Here is a 23,840-nt window from a genome sequence, read left to right as displayed (position 1 = left end):
TTAGTAGACGGGGTTTCACCATGGTCTCTATCTCCTGACCATGGCCTCCCAAAGTGCTGGGATTACAGGCGTGAGCCACCATGCCTGGCCCACAGTTCACTTTAACCTTCAACTCCTGGACTCCAATGATCCTTTCACTTCTACCTCCCAAAGTACTAGGATTATAGCCATGAGCCACTGTGCCTGGCCAGTTAAAGTGGTTAATTTTATGTTATGTGAATTTTATATCAATAAAAAAGCAGGAAGAAAACCAGACACAAAATATGTTAGAAAAAGGGATATATTTACAAACCAAAAAATCTCCAATTCCCACTGTAAGGAGGTAGCAAGTATGAGCAGGTCTCTTCAGAAGCCCGACCTCACTCCTATAGAAACCCGACCTCACTCCTATAGAAACCCCAAGTACCAGCCCACGGGGTCAGCCCTTGCCCTATAGCCCATCCTTGTCACAACCCAAGAAGCAATCCCTCCATTGGCCACACCCCTCAGTCTTTTTGCCAGTCATCCTGTGCCCAGGCAGGCATTGGTGAAAAGTACTCAAAGCCTGGCCCTTTATAGCGTAGGGCATGTAGGAACATCACAAGGTCTTTGGGCAAGGGATCCTGTCGAACCAGCCGGCACTCTGCACAGAGTGAGTCTGCCTCTTGATTCGTGACATCTGTTTCAACTGCCTTCTCTGGTGCCAAGGCTATTGTGTCCAACTTCTGAGGGGCTGCCTCAGCTACTTCCTCCATCTTCTGGGCAGCTGCAGCCAACTCTTCCAGGCTGTCCTTGCCCAACTCTGAGGAGGGGGCCGTAGAGTCTGTGAGTCCTGAGGACAGATCACCCTCACAGAGATCTAGCACATCCAGGCTCTGTTTGGCCTGATGCTCTGCTACCAGGTCCCGCAGCAATTCCTCATCTGTCTTGGGAATGCGGCCGCCCCGGCCTCGGGAGGGACCCCAGGCAACTGAGTTGTAGATGGGGTCGTTGAGAATGGGATGGCCCAAGAACTGAAGGTGGACTCGAATCTGGTGTGTGCGGCCTGTGAGTGGCCGGCACCGTACCACACTGGACTGGCCATTGTAGCTTAGCCTCTGGAACACCGTCTCACAGGGCTTGCCCCGGGTATCTACACGGCACACTCCTACTTTGTAAGACACCACTAAGATGGGTTCTTTACAGGTCACTTCCTCAGTGGGGAACTCCCCTTCCACCCGGCACACGTACTCCTTCTCCAGCTACATAGGAGGGAAGAGGGAGAAAGTCAGTACAAAGCCTAAATTCATGGAGTCCAAACCCTTTGTGGAGTGATAAGGACCAGTCTCAGAAGATTCAAACTCCAATTCTACCATTTGCCAGTTTTGTGATCTTGGGTACATTACTTAACCTCTAAATCTTACTAACTCATCTAGAAAATGTGAAATTAGAAAAGCATTTACTGGCTGGGTGTGGTGGCTCACACCTGTAATCCCAGCACTTTGGGAGGCTGAGGCGGGTGGATCACCTGAGGTCGAAAGTTGGAGACCAGCCTGACCAACATAGAGAAACCCTGTCTCTACTAAAAAATACAAAATTAACCAGGCGTGGTGGTGCATGCCTGTAATCCCAGCTACCTGGGAGGCTGAGGCAGGAGAATTGCTTGAACCCGGGAGGCGGAGGTTGCAGTGAGCCGGGATCGCACCATTGCATTCCAGACTGGGCAACAAGAGCGAAACTCCATCTCAAAAAAAAAAAAAAAGAAAAAAAAAGAAAAGAAAACCAACTACCTCATTGGGCTGTGATAAGCAGTCAGTAAGTTAGGCTCTAATGTGCTTGATACTAAGCCTGGTATAGAGTATGCACTCAATAAATGTATTATGATTCAGATTCAGAATTACGAGTCTCAGGACAACAATCAATACCATTAAACTCTTCTACCCAAGCCTTTTCCAACTACATCTAGAATCTTTTCACCAAGCAGGCTCTCCCATAATCTTAAAAGCCTTGCTCGGCATTTTCTTATGTTAATTTATTTCTTTGAGACAGAGTCTTGCTCTATAGCTCAGGCTGGAGAGCAGTGACACGATCATGGCTCACTGCAGCCACAACCTCTCATGGCCAAGCAATCCTCCTACCTCAGCCTCCCAAGTTGCTGGGACCACAGGCATGTGCCACCATGCCAAGCTAAGTTTTTTTTTTTTTTTTTTTTTGTAGAGACAGGGTCTCCCTATTTTGCCCAGGCTGGTCTCGACCTCCTGGGCTCAAGCTGTCCTCCTACCTCAGCCTCCCAAAATGCTGGGATTACAGGTGTGAGCCACCATGCCTGGCCTTGTCAGCATCTTAAAGCTTCAATATAGCAAACTACTAAGAGAGGCAGTGTATGCCATCTCTAAAGATTTTTTGGAAACGTATGAGATATCCTGTGTTTGGCACTTTAGGTGTTGACCTGCCTTAAGGTAGGAAGGATTGCCAGATAAATATGAAGGACCACTTTAGAACTCCGTGATGCCCTTTTGATACAGAGCATTTGTGAGCCCAAGAAGTGGCCTGTGGAGACAAAAGCCTGACTCACCTGCCGGTCCCGAACCTGCTCGTGAATTCTCTCAGAGACTGCAGCTGTCTTGGCAAACATAAGCACCCCTGAGGTAAGGCGGTCAAGCCGATGCAAGGGGTGTAACTCCTTCAGCTGGTGCTCCTTGCCTAGGATGAAGATAACTGTGTTGTGTCGGAAGCGGCCACAGGGGTGAACGGGAATGGAGGAAGGCTTGTCTACAACCACCACATCTTCGTTCTCAGCTAGCAGGCGAATGGGCTCTGCTGTGACTGGTGGCTCATGCCTGTGCACTGTGTTCCGCAAGAAATCATTGTCCTGTCAAAGACATAGGTAATAAGTCAGCCCAGGGACCGCAGCCTGTAATCAGTCAACTTCATACCCAGCTTCCCCTGTTCCTTACTGACATGGAAAAATGGTGAAAGCATATCTTGGGCAGAAAAGCAGTGTGCAGAGTATGATCTCATTTTGTAAAAGTATAGACAGACACAGGCAGATAGCTGGCATTGAAAAAAGTACTGGAAGGACATCTACAAAAATGTTAACTGTGTTATCTCTGGGTGGTGAGATTATGAATGTTTTTTGGTTTTGCTAGTTGTTATTTTCTCTACAATACAGGTATTTTAAAAGTAAAATTTTTTAGCCGGTACAGTGGCTCACGCCTATAATCCCAGCACTTTGGGAGGCTGAGGTGCGTGGATCACAAGGTCAAGAGATCAAGACCATCCTGGCCAACACGGTGAAACCCCATCTCTACTAAAAACACAAAAATTAGCCGGGCATGGTGGCAGGCGCCTGTAATCCCAGCTACTTGGGAGGCTGAGGCAGGAGAATAGCTTGAAACTGGGAGGCGGAGCTTGCAGTGAGCTGAGATCGCGCCACTGCACTCCATCCTAGGCGACAGAGCAAGACTCTGTCTCAAAAAATAAATAAATAAAAATAATAAAGGTAAAATTTTTTTAATGGAGGAAAAAACCTTCATAAATCATCACTGATCACGATCTTGAACAAACAAAACTAAGGTTTAAGTCCAGGGATATGGGCTGTAGACCAGGATTTGCCACAGGCTTGTGACATGCTCTTGGGCAAGTCATTTATCCTCTCTGGGTCTTCGTTTCCTGTGGAATGTGAGGGTTAGACCAGATCTGTGCTTTTAGAAATTGGGATAGGAGAGGGAATTCATCAATTTATGATATATTGACCCAAATCGCTTGATCAATGAAACAAGTTACTCCAAAACCATCCATTTCCCAAATGCTGTAATCGCCTTTTCTCCACTCACAACCATGGTAAACCAGTTACTGACAGGTAAACAGTGTTACTTCTGACAGGGGTGTCTGGTATCTCATACCTGTGATGGAATTTTAAAGGAGTCAAAGCACTGGGCTAAACAATTCTAGTCTCTATCCCTGACATCTCACAATTCTGTTAACATATCAGGCTCTATGTTAAATAGTTTAAGTAGTAGTTACAGGAACACAGGCTTTGGTAATATCACTGTTTGTGGCCTTACCCCTGTGAGTTTCCTTAGTTTCCTCAGAGGTAAAATGGAGTAGCAATACCTACTTCACAAGGTTGTCATTAGAATTAGACGTTAGTGGACATACAATGTTTAACTTTGTGCCCGGCACACAGTAAACAGACATAAATGATAGCCCCTATTATTACTATTTGCACGGAGATTTACAACGCAGGGTAAAGTGATCAGTGCCCTTGCCACAAGACGGTGTTTAAAGGAATTATGAGAATTCCAACTTCTGTCCCTTGGAAACAAGGAAGCTGCCTTGAGGAAGAGGATAAACAGGCTGACTCCTGAAGCACAGAGCCGCTGTCCACTTGCGGAGGTGGGAAACGCGGGCTAAATAAGTGTTCCAATTGAAAGCGAGAACGCTTTAGAATTGCCATGATTTTTTTTTTTTTCTTCTTTTTTTGAGACAGAGTCTCGATCTGTTACCTAGGCTGGAGCACAGTGGCACGATCTCGGCTCACTGCAAGCTCCGCCTCCCGGATTCACGCCATTCTCCTGCCTCAGCCTCCAGAGTAGCTGGGACTACAGGCGCCCGCCACCATTTCCGGCTAATTTTTTTGTATTTTTAGTAGAGAGGGGGTTTCACCATGTTAGGCAGGATGGTCTCGATGTCCTGACCTCGGGATCCACCCGCCTCGGCCTCCCATAGTGCTGGGATTACAGGCGTGAGCCACCGCGCGCAGTCTAGAATTGACGTGATTTTAATCAACTACCTATGCCTCACTAAGCCTAAAAAACATAACAACAGGCCGGGCGCGGTGGCTCAAGCCTGTAATCCCAGCACTTTGGGAGGCCGAGACGGGCGGATCACAAGGTCAGGAGATCGAGACCATCCTGGCGAACCCGGTGAAACCCCGTCTCTACTAAAAAATACAAAAAACTAGCCGGGCGAGGTGGCGGGCGCCTGTAGTCCCAGCTACTCGGGAGGCTGAGGCAGGAGAATGGCGTGAACCCGGGAGGCGGAGCTTGCAGTGAGCTGAGATCCGGCCACTGCACTCCAGCCTGGGTGACAGAGCGAGACCCCGTCTCAAAAACAAAAAAACAAAAAAAACAAAAACCATAACAGAAAACAAAAACAAAAACAAAAAACCCTGCCCCTTTTCCTCTCCCGCTTCTGGCCAGCCCCATCAGGACTCCACCTTGAGCACGATGTTGAGGTCCTGCACCGGCTTCTCGTTGAGGTGCAGGCGGCCCGCCTGGACCGCGGCCTCGTAGTAGGCCAGGGGCTGAGCTCGGAACTCGGTGCTGAAGACGTGCAGCAAGCTGTGGCCCACCCAGCGACCTTTGCAGTAGGTCTGGAAGTCAAAGTAATAGGGCCGCACCTTACGCAGGCCGCCCTCGAAGTAATAACTGGTTTCTTTAAAGTGCTCATCTCCGAAGCTCACCCCTGTCCGCCGCTTCTTCGGGGGCGGCACGACACGCTCCCCGGTTGCGCCCCGTCGCTTCTTACGCTTGCCCGGGCCCGGGGCTGCAGCCGAGGGATACTCCCCGCCTACTGGGGCCGGCTCCACTTCCCGGCCAGCCGGCTTCGGGGACCCCGGGGACGGCTCAACCCTCGCGTCGCCACCAGCGTCACCGTTTTGCTGATGCGGAGCCCTCAGCCCGCCCGCTGTCCCAACCTGGGTAGACAGTGTTTCTGCCATTGGGCCTTTAAAGCCACTCCAAGTCCTGGCAAAGCTAGGGCGCCGAAGGTCGCAGCGCCAACGTCCGAGAACCCCGAGCCATCCGCGGCCGCCCAGCCACATAACCACGCGATCCCCACTCCACTCCCAGAGTCGCAATCTGAGGACGTCACTCGGCCCCAGCGAATCAGGGAGGCCCAGTCCCGAGGCGGGGTCTGCGGTGAGTGAGCGAATTGAGTTGAGGTACTCGAGTTAAATTAGGTGAATTGAGCGTAGAGTTGAGAGATTGTAAATGTCTCACCAAAAGTGACCTTACTCAGACGTCTTCCTATTAGGGAGATACGACGTTATTTATAAAGGAAACCCTTGGAATTGCTCCGTGTAAGGCCACGGCAGGAGAAGGTCGTGTAGATTCCGAGTAATTCCTTGGGTCTGGAGAAACTCTTGAAAGGAGCTTTATTTAAGACAAAACAAAAACTAACAATCAGAATAAAGATTGCTAAGCTCTGCGAATATACTAAAACTCACTGTATTGTGTATTTTTAAAGGGTCAATATTATAGTATGTGACTTATATCTCAGTAAGATTGTTATGTATGTATTTAAAACACACACGAGCCCACCCCAGAAGCAATGTGTTCACACCTGTTTCCCCCTAACAGCATGAGAAGGATTAGGGATCCCCATTCGCCTCCCATATGCTTTCATCCTGAGATTAAAACTGCAAATAGATCAGAGGATATATTGCGAGGGTTCTTAAGTGCAAAATAAACCAACTCTGGTTAACTTAATCAGAGAGGGAATTATGGAAATAATATTAGTGCCTCATAGAATTCACAAGATAACTGGAGAATAGGCTCAGAAAAAGGGCCAAATGAAAGGAAACCAAGCCTTTTGAGAGCCTGGCTTCAGGCATGTCAGGGAAGAAACCCATTTGGGATGCAATAGACACAAGACACTATGTTGTGCCAAAGGACCCTTTTTCTGCAACCCTGCCACCCCTTGGAGACCCCTAAATCTCCCTGTGTCTCTGTGTCCCTCTCCCAGCGTTCAGAGTCCTGCAGGGGAGGACTTCCGTCAGCCAAACCTCACTGGTCTAAGCCCTCACTTCCAGGGTGCCTGGAGATGGAAGAATCTAACGCTCTTTTTTTTTTTTTTTTTTTTTTTTTTTGAGACGGAGTCTTGCTCTGTTGCCCAGGCTGGAGTGCAGTGGCACCTTCTCGGCTCATTGCAATCTCAGCCTTCCGGGTTCAAGCTATTCTTCTGCCTCAGCCTCCCGAGTGGCTGAGACTACAGGCGCCCGCCACCACACCCGGCTAATTTTTATATTATTAGTGCTGGGATTACAGGCATAAGCCACCACGCCCGGCCAAGAATCTAACCCTCTTTGATATCCAGAGTGGGATTCTTCCAAATAAGGAGGCATTTCAATGTTAGTTTGCCAAAAAATAAAAACAAAAACAAACAAAAAGGACACAGTGTAATTCTTGTCCTAGGCATTTGTATTCTGGAGAGGAGAAAGGGAAATCTTTTTTAGCTAAATTCCTTCTTCAAGTCATCAGTCTCACTAAACTAACTGAGGGACTGCAGCTGAGGTATTCACAGCTGCAGAACTCCGTATGCTGAAAAGTCTGATTCCTGACCACCTCCAGAAATAAGAGGTAGAATTTTCCATTGATTGTGGGGTATGTTAGAGCAAAACTACTTCACAGGAGGGACATCATCTCTCAAATGTGTCATCTCATTAAGATATTTACAGTGAGAGCAGAACCTTATCCAAAAGAAAGTATGTATTCTTAGCTAGCCTCTTTGTTCCATAGGATTGGGGCGGGAGAATTAAATCAGTTAATTCAAGTAAAATACTCGAACTAGTGCCTGGCAAAACTGTGGAGACAGAAAACAGCAGAATCTTGTTCCTCCTCCCCTTCTGACCTACTAAATGAGAATCTGCACTTTAACATGATCCCCAGGTGATTTTTCTGCATATTAAAGCTTGAGAAGCACTAGAATAGACCATGTAGAGTAGACATTTGTCATATTCTATAAACATCCAGCATCTTCTGAAAACCTTTGTTTTTGGTGGGGAATTTCTCACATTACATTACTGCCCCCAAGAGGTAGAAGCCAGAGCCTTCTCACACTCTCTGCCAGCTTGGACATAGGCATTTGACCTGGGCTCTATCTCTTAGACAGAGGCTTTGGTTCAGAGGCACACAACCCTGGAAGCAGGCCCAATGTCAAATCCATGTCTAACAAGGTAGCATTGGAGGCATCTAATCTGGGAGGCCAATAGTAGGGGAGGTTCTTGTGTCAAGTGCCTAATCAATAAATAATGCCAGCTATATATGTTCAGTGACCATGGGGGTGTTCCCTGAGCAGTCTCTCAGTGAGGTTTAGATACTGTTCCTGGCTGTACAGAGCTAAAGCCTGACTCTCCACCCACCTTGAGGTTCTATGAACTACTTAATATTCTTCAATCCTGTGGTATACAATAGGGTCACCATTAGCCATGTGCTGTACAATAGCTGCATGTGGCTAATTAAATTTAAATTAATTAAAATTTTAAAAAGTTTTGAGACAAGATCTCACTCCCATCACCCAGGCTGGAGTGCAGTGGCATGATCTTGGCTCACTGCAGCCTCGACTTCCCAAACTGAAGTGATTCTCCCACTTCAGCCTCCCTAGTAGCTGAGACGACAGACATGTGCCACCATGACCGGCTAATTTTTTGTATTTTTAGTAGAGACGAGGTTTTGCCACATTGCCTAGGGTGGCCTCAAACTGGGCTCAAACAATCCATCTACCTTGGCCTCCTAAAGTGTTAGGATTACAGGCTAGGCGTGGTGGTGCAACCTCCGCCTCCTGGGTTCAAGTAATTCTCCCCTGCCTCAGCCTCCTGAGTAGCTGGGATTATAGGCATGTGCCACCACGCCCAGTTAATTTTTGTATTTTTAGTAGAGACAGGGTTTCACCATATTGGCCAGGCTGGTCTCGAACTCCTGACCTCAGGTGATCCACACCCCCCTCAGTCTCCCCAAATTCTGAGATTACAGACGTGAGCCACCGAGCCTGGCCAGAAACTGAATTTTAAATTTGATTTTAACTGGGCGCAGTGGCTCACATCTGTAATCCTAACACTGTGTTGTTTTTGTTGTTGTTTTCTTTTTCTTTTTTTTTTTTTTGAGACGGAGTCTTGCTCTGTCACCCAGGCTGGAGTGAAAACTATTTCCTCAGCCAAGTTACTTCTGCTGATGGTTGGCTGATGTCTTTCATCACATGTTTCTTGGCAGAGAGTAACTGGTGTTGACCCTGGAAGTTGGGGATGGGGAGGGGTTGTATCTCAATGAACAAGCTGGTATCCATCCCCTGAAGGATACCAAAGGTCGTCTCCTTTAACAACAACAATAAAGCATTCTGACACACACTTCTCATGACCACTGTCTCCTTTATGTACTCTGGCCACACTTCCATCATATACTGTATAACCTCTTTTTTTTTTTTTTTTTTTGAGGCAGACTCTTGCTCTGTTGCCCAGGCTGGAATGCAGTGGCGCGATCTTGGCTCACTGCAATCTCTGCCTCCTGGGTTCAAGCGATTCTCCTGCCTCAGTCTCCCGAGTAGCTAGGATTCCAGGCACGTGCCACCACGCCCAGTTTATTTTTCTATTTTTAGTAGAGACAGGGTTTCACCATATTTCACCCAGGCTGGTGTCGAACTCCTGACCTCAGGTGATCCACCCGCCTCGGCCGCCCAGAATACTGGGATTACAGGCGTAAGTCACCGCGCCCGGCCGTCTATAACTGTTTACTGTTATTTGTAAGCTTTCATGCCTCCATGGCGGACCCCCTTCCTACATTACTAAGCTGTAAGGATCTCCAGGACTTATACCAAGTCACATGTGTCTTAAATTCACGCTTAACACAATGCTTAGAACACAGCAGGAACTTGGTATCTACTGACTAAATGAATAAAGGAAAGCTTCATAATTTGATGAATGAGACGTGGGTCTCCTGGGAGAGTAAGGAAAGAGCCGCGGAAGTGCTCTAACTTGGGTAACGAAGGGGTGAAATTTTTAGAAGACAAAACACCGGCAGAGAGAATTGTGGAGGAGGTGAACTGGCTCTGGCGACCAGGAAAAGTCAAAAGTCTTGGAAACTGGACTTCCCTATCCAAGCAGGGACTGGAACCCTGGATCTATAAGGAATCAACCCGGCCCTCGGGAGGGGAGGAGGGGCAATGCTCGGGGCACGTGACTTCACCGTTTCCCGGCAACCAGAGCCCCGCCCACCGTTCGCCTCTTGCTGCTCCTCACTTCTTCACCCCGCTGAACTCTTCTCGACCAATCGACGCACAGAACATCGTCGGGTGGGAAGGTAGTTGGAGGACTCCTGGGCTCCGTCACTAGGTGACTCCGCCCCTCCCGATTTCCTCCTGGCTGCAGGCGACAGAGCTGAGCCAAGCGTTTACTGGGCAGCTGTTGCGGTAAGTGAGGAGGGGCTGGGGTGCCCAGCGTTTTGGATCTCCCACTCTGGCCCGGCCCTGGAATACCACATAGAGGCCTTGGGACCTGATTCATCCCGTCCAGACAGCCCTAGAGACCTGAGCGACTGAGGCCTGGGATCTGGACTCCGGAATTTCCTGCGCGGTTCTGGACGCCTTGCCCTGGGGTAAGGGGCCATGCGGGACTCTGGTGTGAACAAAGTTTTGGTTTTGGGTGGCTTCAGACGACTTCGGGTTGGGGGTTCACTGTAGCCCTAGACATCAGTTCACCCAGGACCGCCGTCGCATATCTGTCCCTTTTACTTCCGGCCTTTACGCTGGCTGTGCTCTGTCTCCTGGCTTTATTCAGACCTTGCCTCAGGCAGCCTTCCTGATCTCTAAGTCCCCTCTTGAAAGAAGGTGTCAGCCTATACTATATGCCTAGATAGTTATAGCTTTTCCTACCTGCCCTTGCTTGGGCTGATTTCGTTATATTTTCCAAACAGGCAGGATAGTATTTGATAAAAACATGGATTCTGGAGCAGTACAGATCTGGTTTCCATTCAAGGATTCCCCACATATCAATAATGTGCCCTGGAGCAAGTTACCCTTCTGAACCTGTTTTTTCATCTGTAAAATGGTGAGAATACCTACCTTTCAGTGTTTATGTTAAAATAAGAACGTGAGGCATATGGCTGAACTGCATGCGCTGAGCAACATAGCCCTTGCATTGTGACAGTACTCTCTGACAGACACTTTTTACCAACCAGGATCTTCATCTGTAGCGCCACTGCACTACAGCCTGGGCGACAGAGCGAGACTCAGTCTCAAAAAAAAAAAAAAAAAACAAAAAAAAGAAAAAAGAATTTAATTGACTGGGGATAGAACTGTTGCATTTTGGAGATCTTTGGAGAAAAATGCAGGCTGGTTGTCCACACTGGAAATGCCCTAGAGATTCGTGTGTTTGTGTGTGTGTTAAAATACATGTAGCATAAAATTAACATGCAGCATAAAACTGAGCTTGCAGTGGCTCACTGCAAGCTCCGCCCCCCCGGGTTCACGCCATTCTCCTGCCTCAGCCTCCCGTGTAGCTGGGACTACAGGCGCCCGCCACCACGCCTGGCTAATTTTTTTTTTTTTTTTTTTTGTAGTTTTAGTAGAGATGGGGTTTCACCGTGTTAGCCAGGATGGTCTCCATCTCCTGAACTCGTGATCCACCAGCCTCAGCCTCCCAAAGTGCTGGGATTACAGGCGTCAGCCACCACGCCCGGCCAAAATTGACCATTTTAACTATTTTTGTGTGTATGATTCAGTGGTCATATTGTTGTGCAACCATAACCACCATGCATCTCCAGAACTTTTTCATTTTCTCAAACTGAAACTGTGTACCCATTAAACAGTAACTCCCCATTCTTTCTACCTCCCAGCTCCCACCATCCTATTTTCTGTATGTATGAATTTGACTACTCAGGTACCTTATATAAGCGGAATCACAGTATCTGCCTTTTGTGTATGGCTTGTAGGAATTCCTTTTTTTTTTTTTTTTTTTTTTTTTGAGACGGAGTCTCGCTTTGTCGCCCAGGCTAGAGTGCAGTGGCGGGATCTCGGTTCACTGCAAGCTCTGCCTCTCGGATTCAGGCCATTCTCCTGCCTCAGCCTCCCGAGTAACTGGGACTAAAGGCACTCGCCACCACGCCCGGCTAATTTTTTGTATTTTTAGTAGAGACGGGGTTTCACTGTGTTAGCCAGGATGGTCTCGATCTCCTGACCTCGTGATCCGCCCGCCTCGGCCTCCCAAAGTGCTGGGATTACAGGCGTGAGCCACTGCACCTGGCCAGGAATTCCATTTTTATTTTTATTTTGTTTATTTATTTATGAGACAGGGTCTCGCAGTGTCACCCAGGCTGGAGTGCAGTGGCGTGATCACCACTCACTGCAGCCTCTATCTCCTGGGCTCAGGTGATCCTCCTTCCTCAGCCTCTGGAGTAGCTGGGACTACAGGCATGTGCCACCACACCTGTCTAATTTTTGTATTTTTAGTATAGATGGGATTTTGCCGTGTTTCCCAGGCTGGTCTCGAACTGCTGGCCTCAAATTATCTGCCTGTCTCAGCTTCCCAAGGTGTTGGGATTACAAGCGTGAACCACTGTGCCCAACCTTATGCTGTATTCTTAAAGCCAGTTCTTACTCACTTGAGCTTCTGTTTTATAGCACAGATTCCAAATGAAAATGTTTGAGAGCGCTGACTCTACAGCCACAAGATCTGGCCAGGATCTCTGGGCTGAAATTTGTTCCTGTCTGCCAAATGCTGACCAAGAAGATGGTGCCAACAATTCCTTCTCAGACTCCTTTGTGGATTCTTACCCTGAAGGTGAAGGCCAGAGGGAGGTGGCTGACTTTGCCGTCCAGCCAGCTGTAAAGCCTTGGGCTCCCTTGCAGGATTCAGAAGTGTATTTAGCATCTCTAGGTAAGTTTGACGGCTCTAGGTAAGCATATTGAAGTTCTGTTACATCAAACTTGGTTTCCTGTTCTTTTTTTTCTTTTCTTTTTTTTTTTTTTGAGACGGAATCTCGCTCTGTCACCCAGGCTGGAGTGCAGTGGTGTGATCTCGGCTCACTGCAAGCTCCGCCTCCCGGGTTCACGCCAGTCTCCTGCCTCATCCTCCCCAGTAGCTGGGACTACAGGCGCCTGCCGCCACGCCCGGCTAATTTTTTGTATTTTTAGTAGAGACGGGGTTTCACCATGTTAGCCAGGATGGTCTCAATCTCCTGACCTTGTGATCCGCCTGCCTCAGCCTCCCAAAGTGTTGGGATTACAGGCTTGAGCCACCGCGCCAGTTTCCTACCCTTTTGTGTTGTTGTTATTCCTGTCACATGTATCTGTCAGATATAATTCCAAGGGATGTTTCAAGCTGGCTGTTGGGAAGCAGCCCCGTTTTCTTTGAACAGATCTTTTTCTCTTGTTTTTGTTTTTTGTTTTTAATATTTTGAGACTTTCACTCTTGTTGCCCAGGCTGGAGTGCAATGGTGCGATCTTAGCTCACGGCAACCTCCGCCTCCCGGGTTCAAGCGATTTTCCTGCCTCAGCCTCCTGAGTAGCTGGGATTACAGGCGCCTGGCACAACACCCGGCTAATTTTTTGTATTTTTAGTAGAGATGGGGTTTCATTTCACCATGTTGGCTAGGCTGGTCTGAAATGCCTGACCTCAGGTGATCCACCCACCTCAGCCTCTCAAAGCTCTGGGATTACAGGCATGAGCCACCGCCACTAGCCGAGCAGCTCTTAAAACAGTTTTTGTCACTTCCTGCTTCTGACCAGTTCATCTAAATGCCGTTTGATTTCTTGGCATTCTGTAGAACCCTCTTGCCTACTGTTGGTTGCCCATATATTCAAATAACAAAAGTGTTAAACCTTATGCCATCCTGCAAGAAAATGTGATGGCCCCAGGGCTAAATGTGATTTCTGATGCTAGAGTTTGAAAAACGTAATAAATTGATTGATTGTTGAGAATGGGAGCACATTGACATAAGATTCATTCTGCCTCTTGTTAGCCATTTTATTTTAAAAATATTTCCTGAACACATTTTCAGTACCCTGTCCTGTGGCCATAGTATAAGTATCTAGAGAGATTCCAAACACAGGAAAGAGATTCAAATTGTCCCATGCTAGGAGAAAAGGAAATATCAGTCTAGGGCAGTGATGGGCAGTCTTTAGAATTGTAATATCCTTTTATTGTGGAACAACCATGAGATCCATCCATGTTTCACGAAACCAAACCTGGGAGTAAGGCCCACCTTGGCCTCCCAAAGTGCTGGGATTACAGGCGTGAGCCACCGCGCTTGGCCCTAATTGTTTTACTTCAATAGCTTTTGCTGTACAAGCGGTTTTTGGCTATGTGGATTAATTGTATAGTGGCGAAGTCTGAGATTTTAGTGTACCCATCACCCAAGTAGTGGACATTGTATCCAATGTGTGGTTTTTTATCTTTCACCCCTCTCCAAACCTCCCCACTTCTGAATCTCCAAAGTCCAGTACACCACTTTGTCGTTTTTTGGTTTTTTTTTTTTTTTTTGAGACCGAGTCTTATTCTGTCGCCCAGGCTGGAGTGCAGTGGCACGATCTCGGCTCACTGCAACCTCCGTCCCATGGGTTCAAGCAGTTCTGCTGCCTCAGCCTCCTCAGTAGCTAGGATTACAGGCGCCTGCCACCACGCTTGGCTAATTTTTGTGTTTTTAGTAGAGACAGAGTTTCACCATGTTGGTCAGGGTGGTCTCGAACTCCTGACCTCGTGATCCACCCGCCTCTGCCTCCCAAAGTGCTAGGATTACAGGTGTGGCCAGTGCCTGGCCAATATACCACTTTGTATACCTTTGTGTACCCATAGCTTAGCTCCCACTTATAAGTGAGAACGTATGGCATTTTGTTTTCCATTCCTGAGTTACTTCACTTAGAGGATAATGGCCTCCAGCTCCGTCTAAGTTGCTGCAGAAGACATTATTTTATTCTTTCTTATGGCTGAGTAGTCTTCTATGGTGTATATATTCCATATTTTCTTTATCCACTCATTGCTCGATGGGCACTTAGGTTGCTTCCGTATCTTTGCAATTATGAATTGTGAAACATGTGTGCAGGTGTCTTTTTGATATAATGACTTCTTTTCCTTTGGGTAAACACCTTGTAGTGGGATTGCTGGATCAAATGGTAGATCTACTCTTAGTTCTTTGAGAAATCGCCCTATGTTTTCCATAGAGGTTGTACTGATTTACATTCCCATCAGCAGTGTATGAGGATTCTCTTTTTACCACATCCATGTCAACATCTATTGTTTTTTGACTTTTTAATAGTGGCCATTCCGGCTGGGGTAAGGTAGTATCTCATCATTTTGACTTGCATTTTCCTGATGATTAGTGATTCTGAGCATTTTTTCATGTTTGTTAGCCATTTGTATATCTTCTCAAATCCCATTGAGAAATGTCTATTCACGTCATTTGCCCACTTTTTGATGGGATTATTTGTTTTTTTCTTTCTGATTTGTTTGAGCACCTTGTAGAATCTGGATTTTAGTCCTTTGTTAGATACATAGTTTGCAAATACTTTCTCCCATTCCATGGGTTGTCTGTTTATGCTGATGATTATTTCTTTTGCTGTACAGAAGCTTTTTAGTTTAATTAGATCCCATTTATTTATTTTTGTTTTTGTTGCATTTACTTTTGGGATCTTAGTCATAAATTTTTTGCCTAGGCTGGGCGAGGTGGCTCACGCCTTTAATCCCAGCACTTTGGGAGACCAAGGCAGGTGGATCACAACATCAAGAGATCAAGACCATCCTGGCCAACATGGTGAAACCCCATCTCTACTAAAAATACAAAAATTAGCTGGGCGTGGTGGCGCACGCCTGTAGCCCCAGCTACTCCGGAGGCTGAGACAGGAGAATCGCTTGAACCTGGGAGGCAGAGGTTGCAGTGAGCCGAGATAGTACCACTGCACTTCAGCCTGGGCGACAGAGCGAGACTCCGTCTCAAAAAAAAAAAAAAAATCTTTGCCTAGGCCAATATCTGGAAGAGTTTTTCCTAGGTTTTCTTTTAGAATTTTGGAGATTTCAAGTCATATTCATCTTAAGTTGATTTTTGTATAAGGTGAGAGACAGGGATCTAGTTTTATTCTTCTATACGTGGCTAGCCAGTTTTCCCAGAACCGTTTGTTAAATAGGGTGTCCTTTCCCCAATTTATGTTGTTGTATGCTTTGTCGAAGATCAGTTGCAAACGTGGGAATAATTTTTTGAGGAAGGAAAGGCAATTCAGGTAGAAGGAGCTTCTGAGGAAAGACGGAAAGAAGAGTCAGAAGAGAGCTTGCATAATAGCTAAGAAATATCTTGCGAAAACAAAAGGGATTTTGTTAATGATGTACTGGAGGAAGAAGATATGAGAAAAACATAGGTGGCCGGGCGCGGTGGCTCAAGCCTGTAATCCCAGCACTTTGGGAGGCCGAGACGGGCGGATCACGAGGTCAGGAGTTCGAGACCATCCTGGCTAACACGGTGAAACCCCGTCTCTACTAAAAAATACAAAAAAAAAAACTAGCCGGGCGAGGTGGCGGGCGCCTGTAGTCCCGGCTACTCGGGAGGCTGAGGCAGGAGAATGGCGTAAAAACCCGGCAGGCGGAGCTTGCAGTGAGCTGAGATCCGGCCACTGCACTCCAGCCCGGGTGACAGAGCGAGACTCCGTCTCAAAAAAAAAAAAAAAAAAAAAAAAAGAGAAAAACATAGGTGGAGTGATAGAAAGATAGGGAGTAATGTGAAATTTGCCAGGAAGCCACCAAGATAGGATAGCAATGCTTGCAGCCATGGCCTAGGGGATGAAAATTCTGTATGTGGTAGCCAAAGCATCTGTTTAATGATGATAAGGAGAAGAGGCAGCAATCGGATAAAGCTAAAGAACCAGATCCCTTGGCTTGTTGGTGCTCTATGACGAGGGCTTCCTTTTTTTTTTTTTTTTTGAGACGGAGCCTTGCTCTGTGCCCCAGGCTGGAGTGCAGTGGCGCGATCTCGGCTCACTGCAAGCTCCGCCTCCCCGGGTTCACGCCATTCTCCTGCCTCAGCCTCCCGAGTAGCTGGGACTACAGGCGCCCGCCACCTCGCCCAGCTAATTTTCTTGTATTTTTAGTAGAGACAGGGTTTCACCGTGTTAGCCAGGATGGTCTCGATCTCCTGACCTCGTGATCCGCCCGTCTCGGCCTCCCAAAGTGCTGGGATTACAGGCTTGAGCCACCGCGCCCGGCAACGACGAGGGCTTCTAAGAAACTTTCATGAAAGTCAGGCATGGTGGCTCACACCTATGATCCCAGCGCTCTGAGAGGCCGAGGTGGGAGGATCACATGTAGGCCAAGAGTTTGAGACCAGCCTGGGGAACATAGTGAGACTGTCTTTACAAAAATATTTTTAAAAATTAGCCTGAAGTGGTAGATGCCTGTAATCTCAGCTACTCAGGGGGCTGAGGTGAGAGGATTGCTTGAGCCTAGTAGTTGTTCAAGGTTACAGTGAGCTGTGATCATGCCACTGCACTCCAGCCTGGGTGACTGAGCAAGACCTTGTTGAAAAAGAGACAGAGGAAGAGAAAGAGAGAGAGCACTTCAGGACGCCGAGGCGGGCAGATCACATGAGGTCAGGAGTTCAAGACCATCCTGGCCAACATGACAAAACCCTGTCTCTACTGAAAATACAAATATTAGCCAGGTGTGATGGTGTGCACCTGTAATCACAGCTACTTGGGAGGCTGAGGCAGGAGAATCCCTTGAACCCAGGAGGCGGAGCTTGCAGTGAGCTGAGTGAGATCATGCTACTACACCCCAGCCCGGGTGACAGAGCGAGACTCCATCTCAAAAAAAAAAAAAAAAAGAAAGAAAAAGTTTAATGAAGACAGTGATGATTCTGATTAGTGAAGACTGGCTTGGAAAGTTAATGATCTTTTCTAAAGTCAGTGAAGAAGTTTTCGGGCCGGGCGAGGTGGCTCAAGCCTGTAATCCCAGCACTTTGGGAGGCCGAGACGGGCGGATCACGAGGTCAGGAGATCAAGATCATCCAGGCTAACACGGTGAAACCCCGTCTCTACTAAAAAATACAAAAAACTAGCCGGGCGAGGTGGCGGGCGCCTGTAGTCCCAGCTACTTGGGAGGCTGAGGCAGGAGAATGGCGTAAACCCGGGAAGCGGAGCTTGCAGTGAGCTGAGATCCGGCCACTGCACTCCAGCCTGGGTGGTAGCGAGACTCTGTCTCAAAAAAAAAAAAGAAGTTTTTATCTCTGAAGAAAATAAGAGTCATTTCTGTTGCCTATGGCACGGACTGGGAGACAGCGGCAGACAGGGATGTGTTAGTGCCTGTTTCTGCCTGCCCTGTTGAAATCACACCTGACCAGGGACTCAGCATACTTAGAGAGGGGAGGACCTTTTCCGGCCCAAAAGAGTACCTTCCACCTTGACAACTGAGGCCAGACAATATGAAGATTGTTTTTATTGCTAAATAACTTATATCAAAGAGAATGCACTGATAACAGCAGTAATTAAAAACTTAAATGTATGCTATGGATAACCCTTTTTATATCCTCAAGGAGAAAACAAACCCTGCAAATATTTAACATTTATCAACTGCAGGGTTTTTTTAACATGGTTGAGTTCACGGTGGTAATAACAGGAACAAAAGGTATTTGTTTTGATCAGTGGGTGTTAGCTGATGTGACTTTTTTAGAAATGAAAACAGAACTGCAAATCATAGTTTCTATTGGCTCTAAGCTTGATGTTCACCACCCCACCATGCCATCATTTACCTATGTACTTATAGTTGAAGGCAAAACTAAACTAAGGCAGACGGTAAATGGTGATGTCCTTTCTTGCATTCTTCAAAAGGGGAAATCTGTTAGACAATTAGAGTTAAAATGCAAACAAGAGTAATTTAACCTCTATCATCAAGAAGCCATATGGAGCACTGTCATGGGATTAGAAGACATTTGTTTTTGTTAGACTCCAACATCCAGGCCACAAGTTGAGCAAGTTTAAAAATATTGGGAGATTCTTTTTATCAAGAATTTAATCACACATAGAGATTTTAAAGGTCTCTTATTGAATTCTCATCAAGTCAATTTTAATACCTAATGAACTGTTGGATCTTTCATCATTTTCTCTAATTCTTTCTCATGAGATTTGGAAACCACTTCATGTTACTGTAACAAAAAGAAAAACCACTTATTCCTGACAGATTATTTTCAAGGAGTTGAAAAAAGACAGTAGTATACACATGTCAAACCAGGGAAAACAACCATTCCTTAGAGAGATACCTGCTGGGCTTATGTGATTTCAAAGAAAACATGCCATTGATTTATTTATGAGAACCTATGGCTTTTCCCTTTTCTCGGGTTAAACATTTATTTGATACAATGCAGGGTGAGGACTTTGTGAAGGAAAAAAGAAGACTGTTCAATTCCCTTTTATCTGTCCTTAAAAAATGACCTCTTTGGCAGGGAGTATGGATGTCCTCATCAGAGATTTTTTTAAGTTGGTATTTTGAGTTTTAGATTTAGTTAAAATTTCATGTCATACTCATTTTCCTTATTAAGCTCTACTTCTCTCTGTAGAGAAGAAGCTAAGAAGAATCAAAGGTTTAAATCAGGAAGTGACTTCCAAGGACATGCTTCGAACTCTGGCCCAAGCCAAGAAGGAATGCTGGGATCGGTTCCTCCAGGAGAAGTTAGCTTCAGAGTTCTTTGTGGATGGACTTGATTCTGATGAGAGGTAATTGATTCCCCATCTAGTCCCAGCTGAAATCAGCCTTTATGTAGTTGTTCTACTTGTTTTTAGCCCAGCAGTAGATTTTTAAGAACAGACTTCTTTGCCAAAAGGCAAATACTGCAGCTACATGTTGGTCACATATGAATAGAGTTAAGGATAAACCATTGTGTTCATTTTTAAGTATGCAGTGACTTGAGAAAGTAGTAATTAATCAATCTCTCTTATGTTTTTGAATTGTTTCTCATGAGGTTTGGAAAACATGTTACTGTAACAAAAGGAAAAGCCATTTACTCTTCAGAGAGATTATTTTCTGGAACGCTCTCTTCTTACCTCTGAATTTCCACTGCCCCACAAATTTTTTTTTTTTTTTTTTTTTTTTGAGATGGAATCTTGCTCTGTTGCCCAGGCTGGAGTACATTGGCACGATCTTGGCGCACTGCAATCTCTGCCTACTGGGTTCCAGCAATTCTTGTGCCTCAGCTTCCTGAGTAGCTGGGACTACAGGCGTGTGCCACCATACCTAGCTAATTTTTGTATTTTTAGTAGAGATGGGGTTTCACCATGTTGGCCAGGCTGGTCTTGAACTTCTGACCTCAGGTGATATGCCTGCCTTGGCCTCACAAAGTGCTGGGATTACAAGTATGAGCCACTGCACTCGGCCTGCCTTACAGAATTTTTGTCAGATTGTAGCCACTGAATGAATTTATGTAGACTAAATGAATGAATGGATTAAGCATCCATTGTGTGATAGCACTGTGCTTTGGCATCATGGAGGGAATGGTATAAGGAAGTTTTAGACCCATTTGTTTTTGTCCTCAAAACTACTTGCGGGCAGATGACAAATATATATAACAATACCAGGCAGTAATAAGAGAAGGGCCAGTTTAGTAGAAGTGACAGAACGTGCTTTGGGAATTGAGAGACCGCTGAGCTCCCTCCTGGCTTTGGTGTTTTGCCATAGAGGGAAGCAGGACTTGAACAGTAGTTTAGATGCAGAAAGTAGTTTAGATGCAAGTAATTTAGATGCAGAAAGATAGAGAGGTAGAGAGGACATGCTGCCCTGCCCCAGTGAGGAGGAATGGGGCTCGACACTCAGGAAATCGGCTCTGCCACTTACTGGTTGTATGTTCTTGGGTAAGTGACCTGTGTGTGCCTCAGTTTCCTGATCTGTGAAATGGGAGCAATCAGCTCTTACCTCGTAAGTTGTTATGAGGGTTAAACAAGTTACTATATGTAAAGGGTATAGAACAATGCCTAGCACATGGCAAGCACTATAGAAGTGTTACTAATGTTATCCTTTCTAACAGAATTTTAGAGTTAGTAAGAAATTATTCAAAGTAAAAATCAATGGGGGGAGTAAAAAATTGAATTTTAACAAAAGGTCTTAGGGTTTGTCCATAGGTTTGCAACATATGGACACTGGTGTTCAGAGTCCCATCATGTCAGAAGTACTGCTGCTGAAATCAGGACAGTATGTGAATAAAACTTCGTATGTACATTTACTTGCAAATTTGCAAAAGACTTTCACTTACATTATCTCAAATGCTGAATGAGCATGCCTCTAGATGCTTCAAAATCAGTGTAGCAGCTAAGGTCAGGCCAACTGTCCTCTGAGGGTTCAGGAAATCATATACATTTTGCTCTTTTCTATCTCTAAAGGTCCGACCTAATTAAGTCTTAAATTGCTCCAAACATAGGAGATTTGAAGATGCAGACTCCTGACCCACTGATAATTTTGTATTTACTTATATTCTCTCTCCCCCTGAATACCTCCCTTCTCTCCAGCTCTGAGAAGAAAAGACAAAACTTTCTCCCGTGTCATTCTCAAGTAGAAATCCTCTTTCTCTGAAATCAGATCAGCATGTTCCTATGTATTTATCAATATGTAAAACAATGTGGATTTTCCCTTCTCTATGGAAATAATTTGAACAATTCTATGAAAAGTGTGGTAAATGAAGATTAAATGCTGTGTCACACCTGATTCCCCTGACCTGTGAGCACTAGAGTCAGTCAGCTGCTCTCATTGCCCTCTGACATTTAGATTTTTCCCCAGAGCCTACATCTGTGGGAATGTTTCTCTCTATCATTGTCCAGAAAAAACACCAGGAAACACTAGTTCTTCAAAGTTTATCTTTTAAACAGAGGCCATTTTATAATGGGGTTGTATAGATCTTCACGTATGTGAGGGCCAGGTAGGTGATCCTCCTTGTGGTATGCTTTTGGCAAGGGAGTAATGGGCTGAGAAATCCAGCTGTCCAAAACATAATTCCCCCATACACCAAGAGAGGCCTAAAATCTGCTGTTACGGTATTCTTTCTTGGGTTAAGACTTTGTGCTATTGAGGAGTATTGAATAAGGTTTACATTATTTCTAGTCATTTATATTGTACTGTGAATGTCTAATAGCTTTAGGGTACAGGGTCCTGTAAGGAAGGTCGGTAGGGGACCTTGAGCTTGACAATTACATCTCTACTCTCCCTATAGATCCAGACAAAAAGAGAGCCCTCTGGCATAGTGGTCAGTCTCTTGTGGGGAATATTTGCTGCTCAGATGTTTTTATCTTAGGGACTTGCTATAGGATGAAATAAACAAACAAAAAAACCCACAAAAAGAAAAAACAACAAAAAAAATCACTGAGTGCAAGTAAGTGCTATAATTGAGTCCCAGACTGCCTCAGCTATAAGAGGTAAAAGATACTCAGATTTTTGCCTCAGTAATAATTTGGTATTTATTTGAGTGTTTCTTCCCCTTGACAATTTTTTTCCTCTCCTGTTTTGAGTGAAAAAAGACCTATCTTTAGGTCTTTAGGACTGAGGCATACACTCTTCAGCGGTTCTCATCAAGCCTTCAGAGGCTCTGCATTCGAAGGGGGCCTACTGCTGCCTGTAGCCAAAGTGCCCACTATGGGGTAAATTATGCGCAGAGCTGCCAGGATGCACAGCTGCCATAGAAGTATCCTTGTACTCCCCAGGTTAGCAGTGAAAAACAACTGTAGGAAGAAATTGCTGGTGGGCGGGAAGGTAGTGTTTGAGTAACTGAGATAATCATTAAGTAATTAATCAGTGAGGTCTGACACAGCCACCCTTTTCTTCTGCCCTTTCATAGCACCTTGGAACACTTCAAGAGGTGGCTGCAGCCGGATAAAGTAGCCGTCAGCACAGAGGAGGTCCAGTATCTGATTCCTCCAGAGTCACAGGTTGAGAAGCCAGTGGCCAAGGACGAGCCAGCAGCCGGGGACAAACCAGCAGCAGCAGAGCAGTAAATTACACACACTCACACACGTGGAGCAGCTGTCTCGGGTCCAGAGGGAGCAGCGTGGAGCTCAGCGGCAGCAGCAGGGAGAAATCCACTGAGGGAAAAAACCCAAATTTCACTCCACAAAGAAAACAGCTGCAAGCCCCCAGGGACTTACTTGGGGCTGGCATGTGTGACTGTCTTGGGTGAAGTGACTGACCCAGTGCACGCTGGATCAAAATGCTGCTTTCCTCTGTGTCTCAGCTTGACTGAGCTCTGTCACTGCAGATTAGAAGTCTGCTAAGGATCGAATGTGAAAGTACTTGGAGAAACTGAGGCCCCTCATGTGTAATGTGTAAGTTAAGTGAGCCATATATTTTCTTGCCTCTTCTGGACATTCATGCTTGTGTCCCAAGCATTCCCTTGGTGAACTGTCACGGGTGAGTGGGGCCAGTAAGAGTGAAGTCTGCTCCTTGAATCCAAGCCCCATCTGGGGCTTCGCTAACAAATCTGTAGTAAGTGTACAGACTCCAGAGAGAGAGGCTGGCCTTCTTTCTCTCATTTGTTCCTTGCGGAGAAAAGAAGTGTGAAAATGTGGGTGTTTATGTCTGTGTATGTATATTTTTTATTTCATGCATGGCTTCTCCTCCAACTTCCTCCTGCACTTAAAAAGGGCCAGGTTCCAAATTAGACTTGTAAATATGGTGTTAGTGTTTGACACTACTCCTGGATGGTTCCAAACGTCTTCCTTGTGGCAGCTTTCCTGGCTGAGCCCGAGGTTCCCTCCCTGTTTATCATGTTCATGATCAGTATATGTTGTCCATGTAAAACTTTTCTCAACGGAATAGCAGTGTCTGTGGTGCTGTTGACTCGATTCCTCCCGGAGGGATGTTCCAGGCAGCAGGAGGTAAAGACTAATGCATGCCAAGCCACGGGAGCTGGCCACCTTTGCCACACTCCCGTTATTAGCATGTGCCCTCAGACAGTCCAGACTTTGGTGTTCTGAGGCCTTTGCTCCATGGGCCTTCTTCCTGGGTAATAGTTTACAAATCCCTAATGATCAGTAGGGTGGCTGTAAAAATCTTCAGATCCAGAGAGGAGCCAAAAGAAAAAATAGAATAAATCAATCAATCTTCTGAGAACATTTGCTTTTTTTTTTTTTCCTGAGGCAGGGTCTCACTTTGTTGCCCA

The 23,840-nt window shown here is 46.0% G+C and overlaps 2 protein-coding genes across 8 annotated transcripts; one reads left to right on the top strand and one right to left on the bottom strand.

Moving 5' to 3' along the window:
• Nucleotides 1-264: 264 nt before the first annotated feature.
• RPUSD2 (RNA pseudouridine synthase domain containing 2) lies at nucleotides 265-5,886 on the bottom strand. Of its 2 annotated transcripts, none has more exons than XM_015141938.3 (3): nucleotides 5,180-5,886; nucleotides 2,534-2,830; nucleotides 265-1,220 (listed from the first exon to the last, which is right to left on the bottom strand). In XM_015141938.3, exons 1-3 carry the CDS (start codon nucleotides 5,783-5,785, stop codon nucleotides 486-488), a joined length of 1,638 nt encoding a protein of 545 aa, XP_014997424.2. In that variant the 5' UTR covers nucleotides 5,786-5,886; the 3' UTR covers nucleotides 265-485. The 2 variants fall into 2 exon arrangements, with proteins under 2 accessions (XP_014997424.2, XP_001096617.3); XM_001096617.5 differs by having other exon boundaries at nucleotides 5,363-5,824.
• Nucleotides 5,887-10,047: 4,161 nt separating this feature from the next.
• Nucleotides 10,048-23,494, top strand: CCDC32 (coiled-coil domain containing 32). 6 transcript variants are annotated; one of them, XM_077937980.1, is made up of 5 exons: nucleotides 10,065-10,328; nucleotides 10,647-10,780; nucleotides 12,357-12,607; nucleotides 19,263-19,419; nucleotides 22,521-23,494. In XM_077937980.1, exons 3-5 carry the CDS (start codon nucleotides 12,364-12,366, stop codon nucleotides 22,675-22,677), a joined length of 558 nt encoding a protein of 185 aa, XP_077794106.1. In that variant the 5' UTR covers nucleotides 10,065-10,328; nucleotides 10,647-10,780; nucleotides 12,357-12,363; the 3' UTR covers nucleotides 22,678-23,494. The 6 variants fall into 6 exon arrangements, with proteins under 6 accessions (NP_001181001.1, XP_077794106.1, XP_014997365.1 ...); XM_015141879.3 differs by having other exon boundaries at nucleotides 12,352-12,607; NM_001194072.2 differs by lacking the exon at nucleotides 10,647-10,780 and having other exon boundaries at nucleotides 10,048-10,143; nucleotides 12,352-12,607; nucleotides 22,521-22,795.
• Nucleotides 23,495-23,840: the final 346 nt, after the last annotated feature.

Source organism: Macaca mulatta, chromosome 7 (assembly GCF_049350105.2).
Source record: "Macaca mulatta isolate MMU2019108-1 chromosome 7, T2T-MMU8v2.0, whole genome shotgun sequence".
In the NCBI taxonomy this organism is placed as follows: domain Eukaryota; kingdom Metazoa; phylum Chordata; class Mammalia; order Primates; family Cercopithecidae; genus Macaca; species Macaca mulatta.
This window is presented reverse-complemented; position numbering and strand designations above follow the sequence as displayed.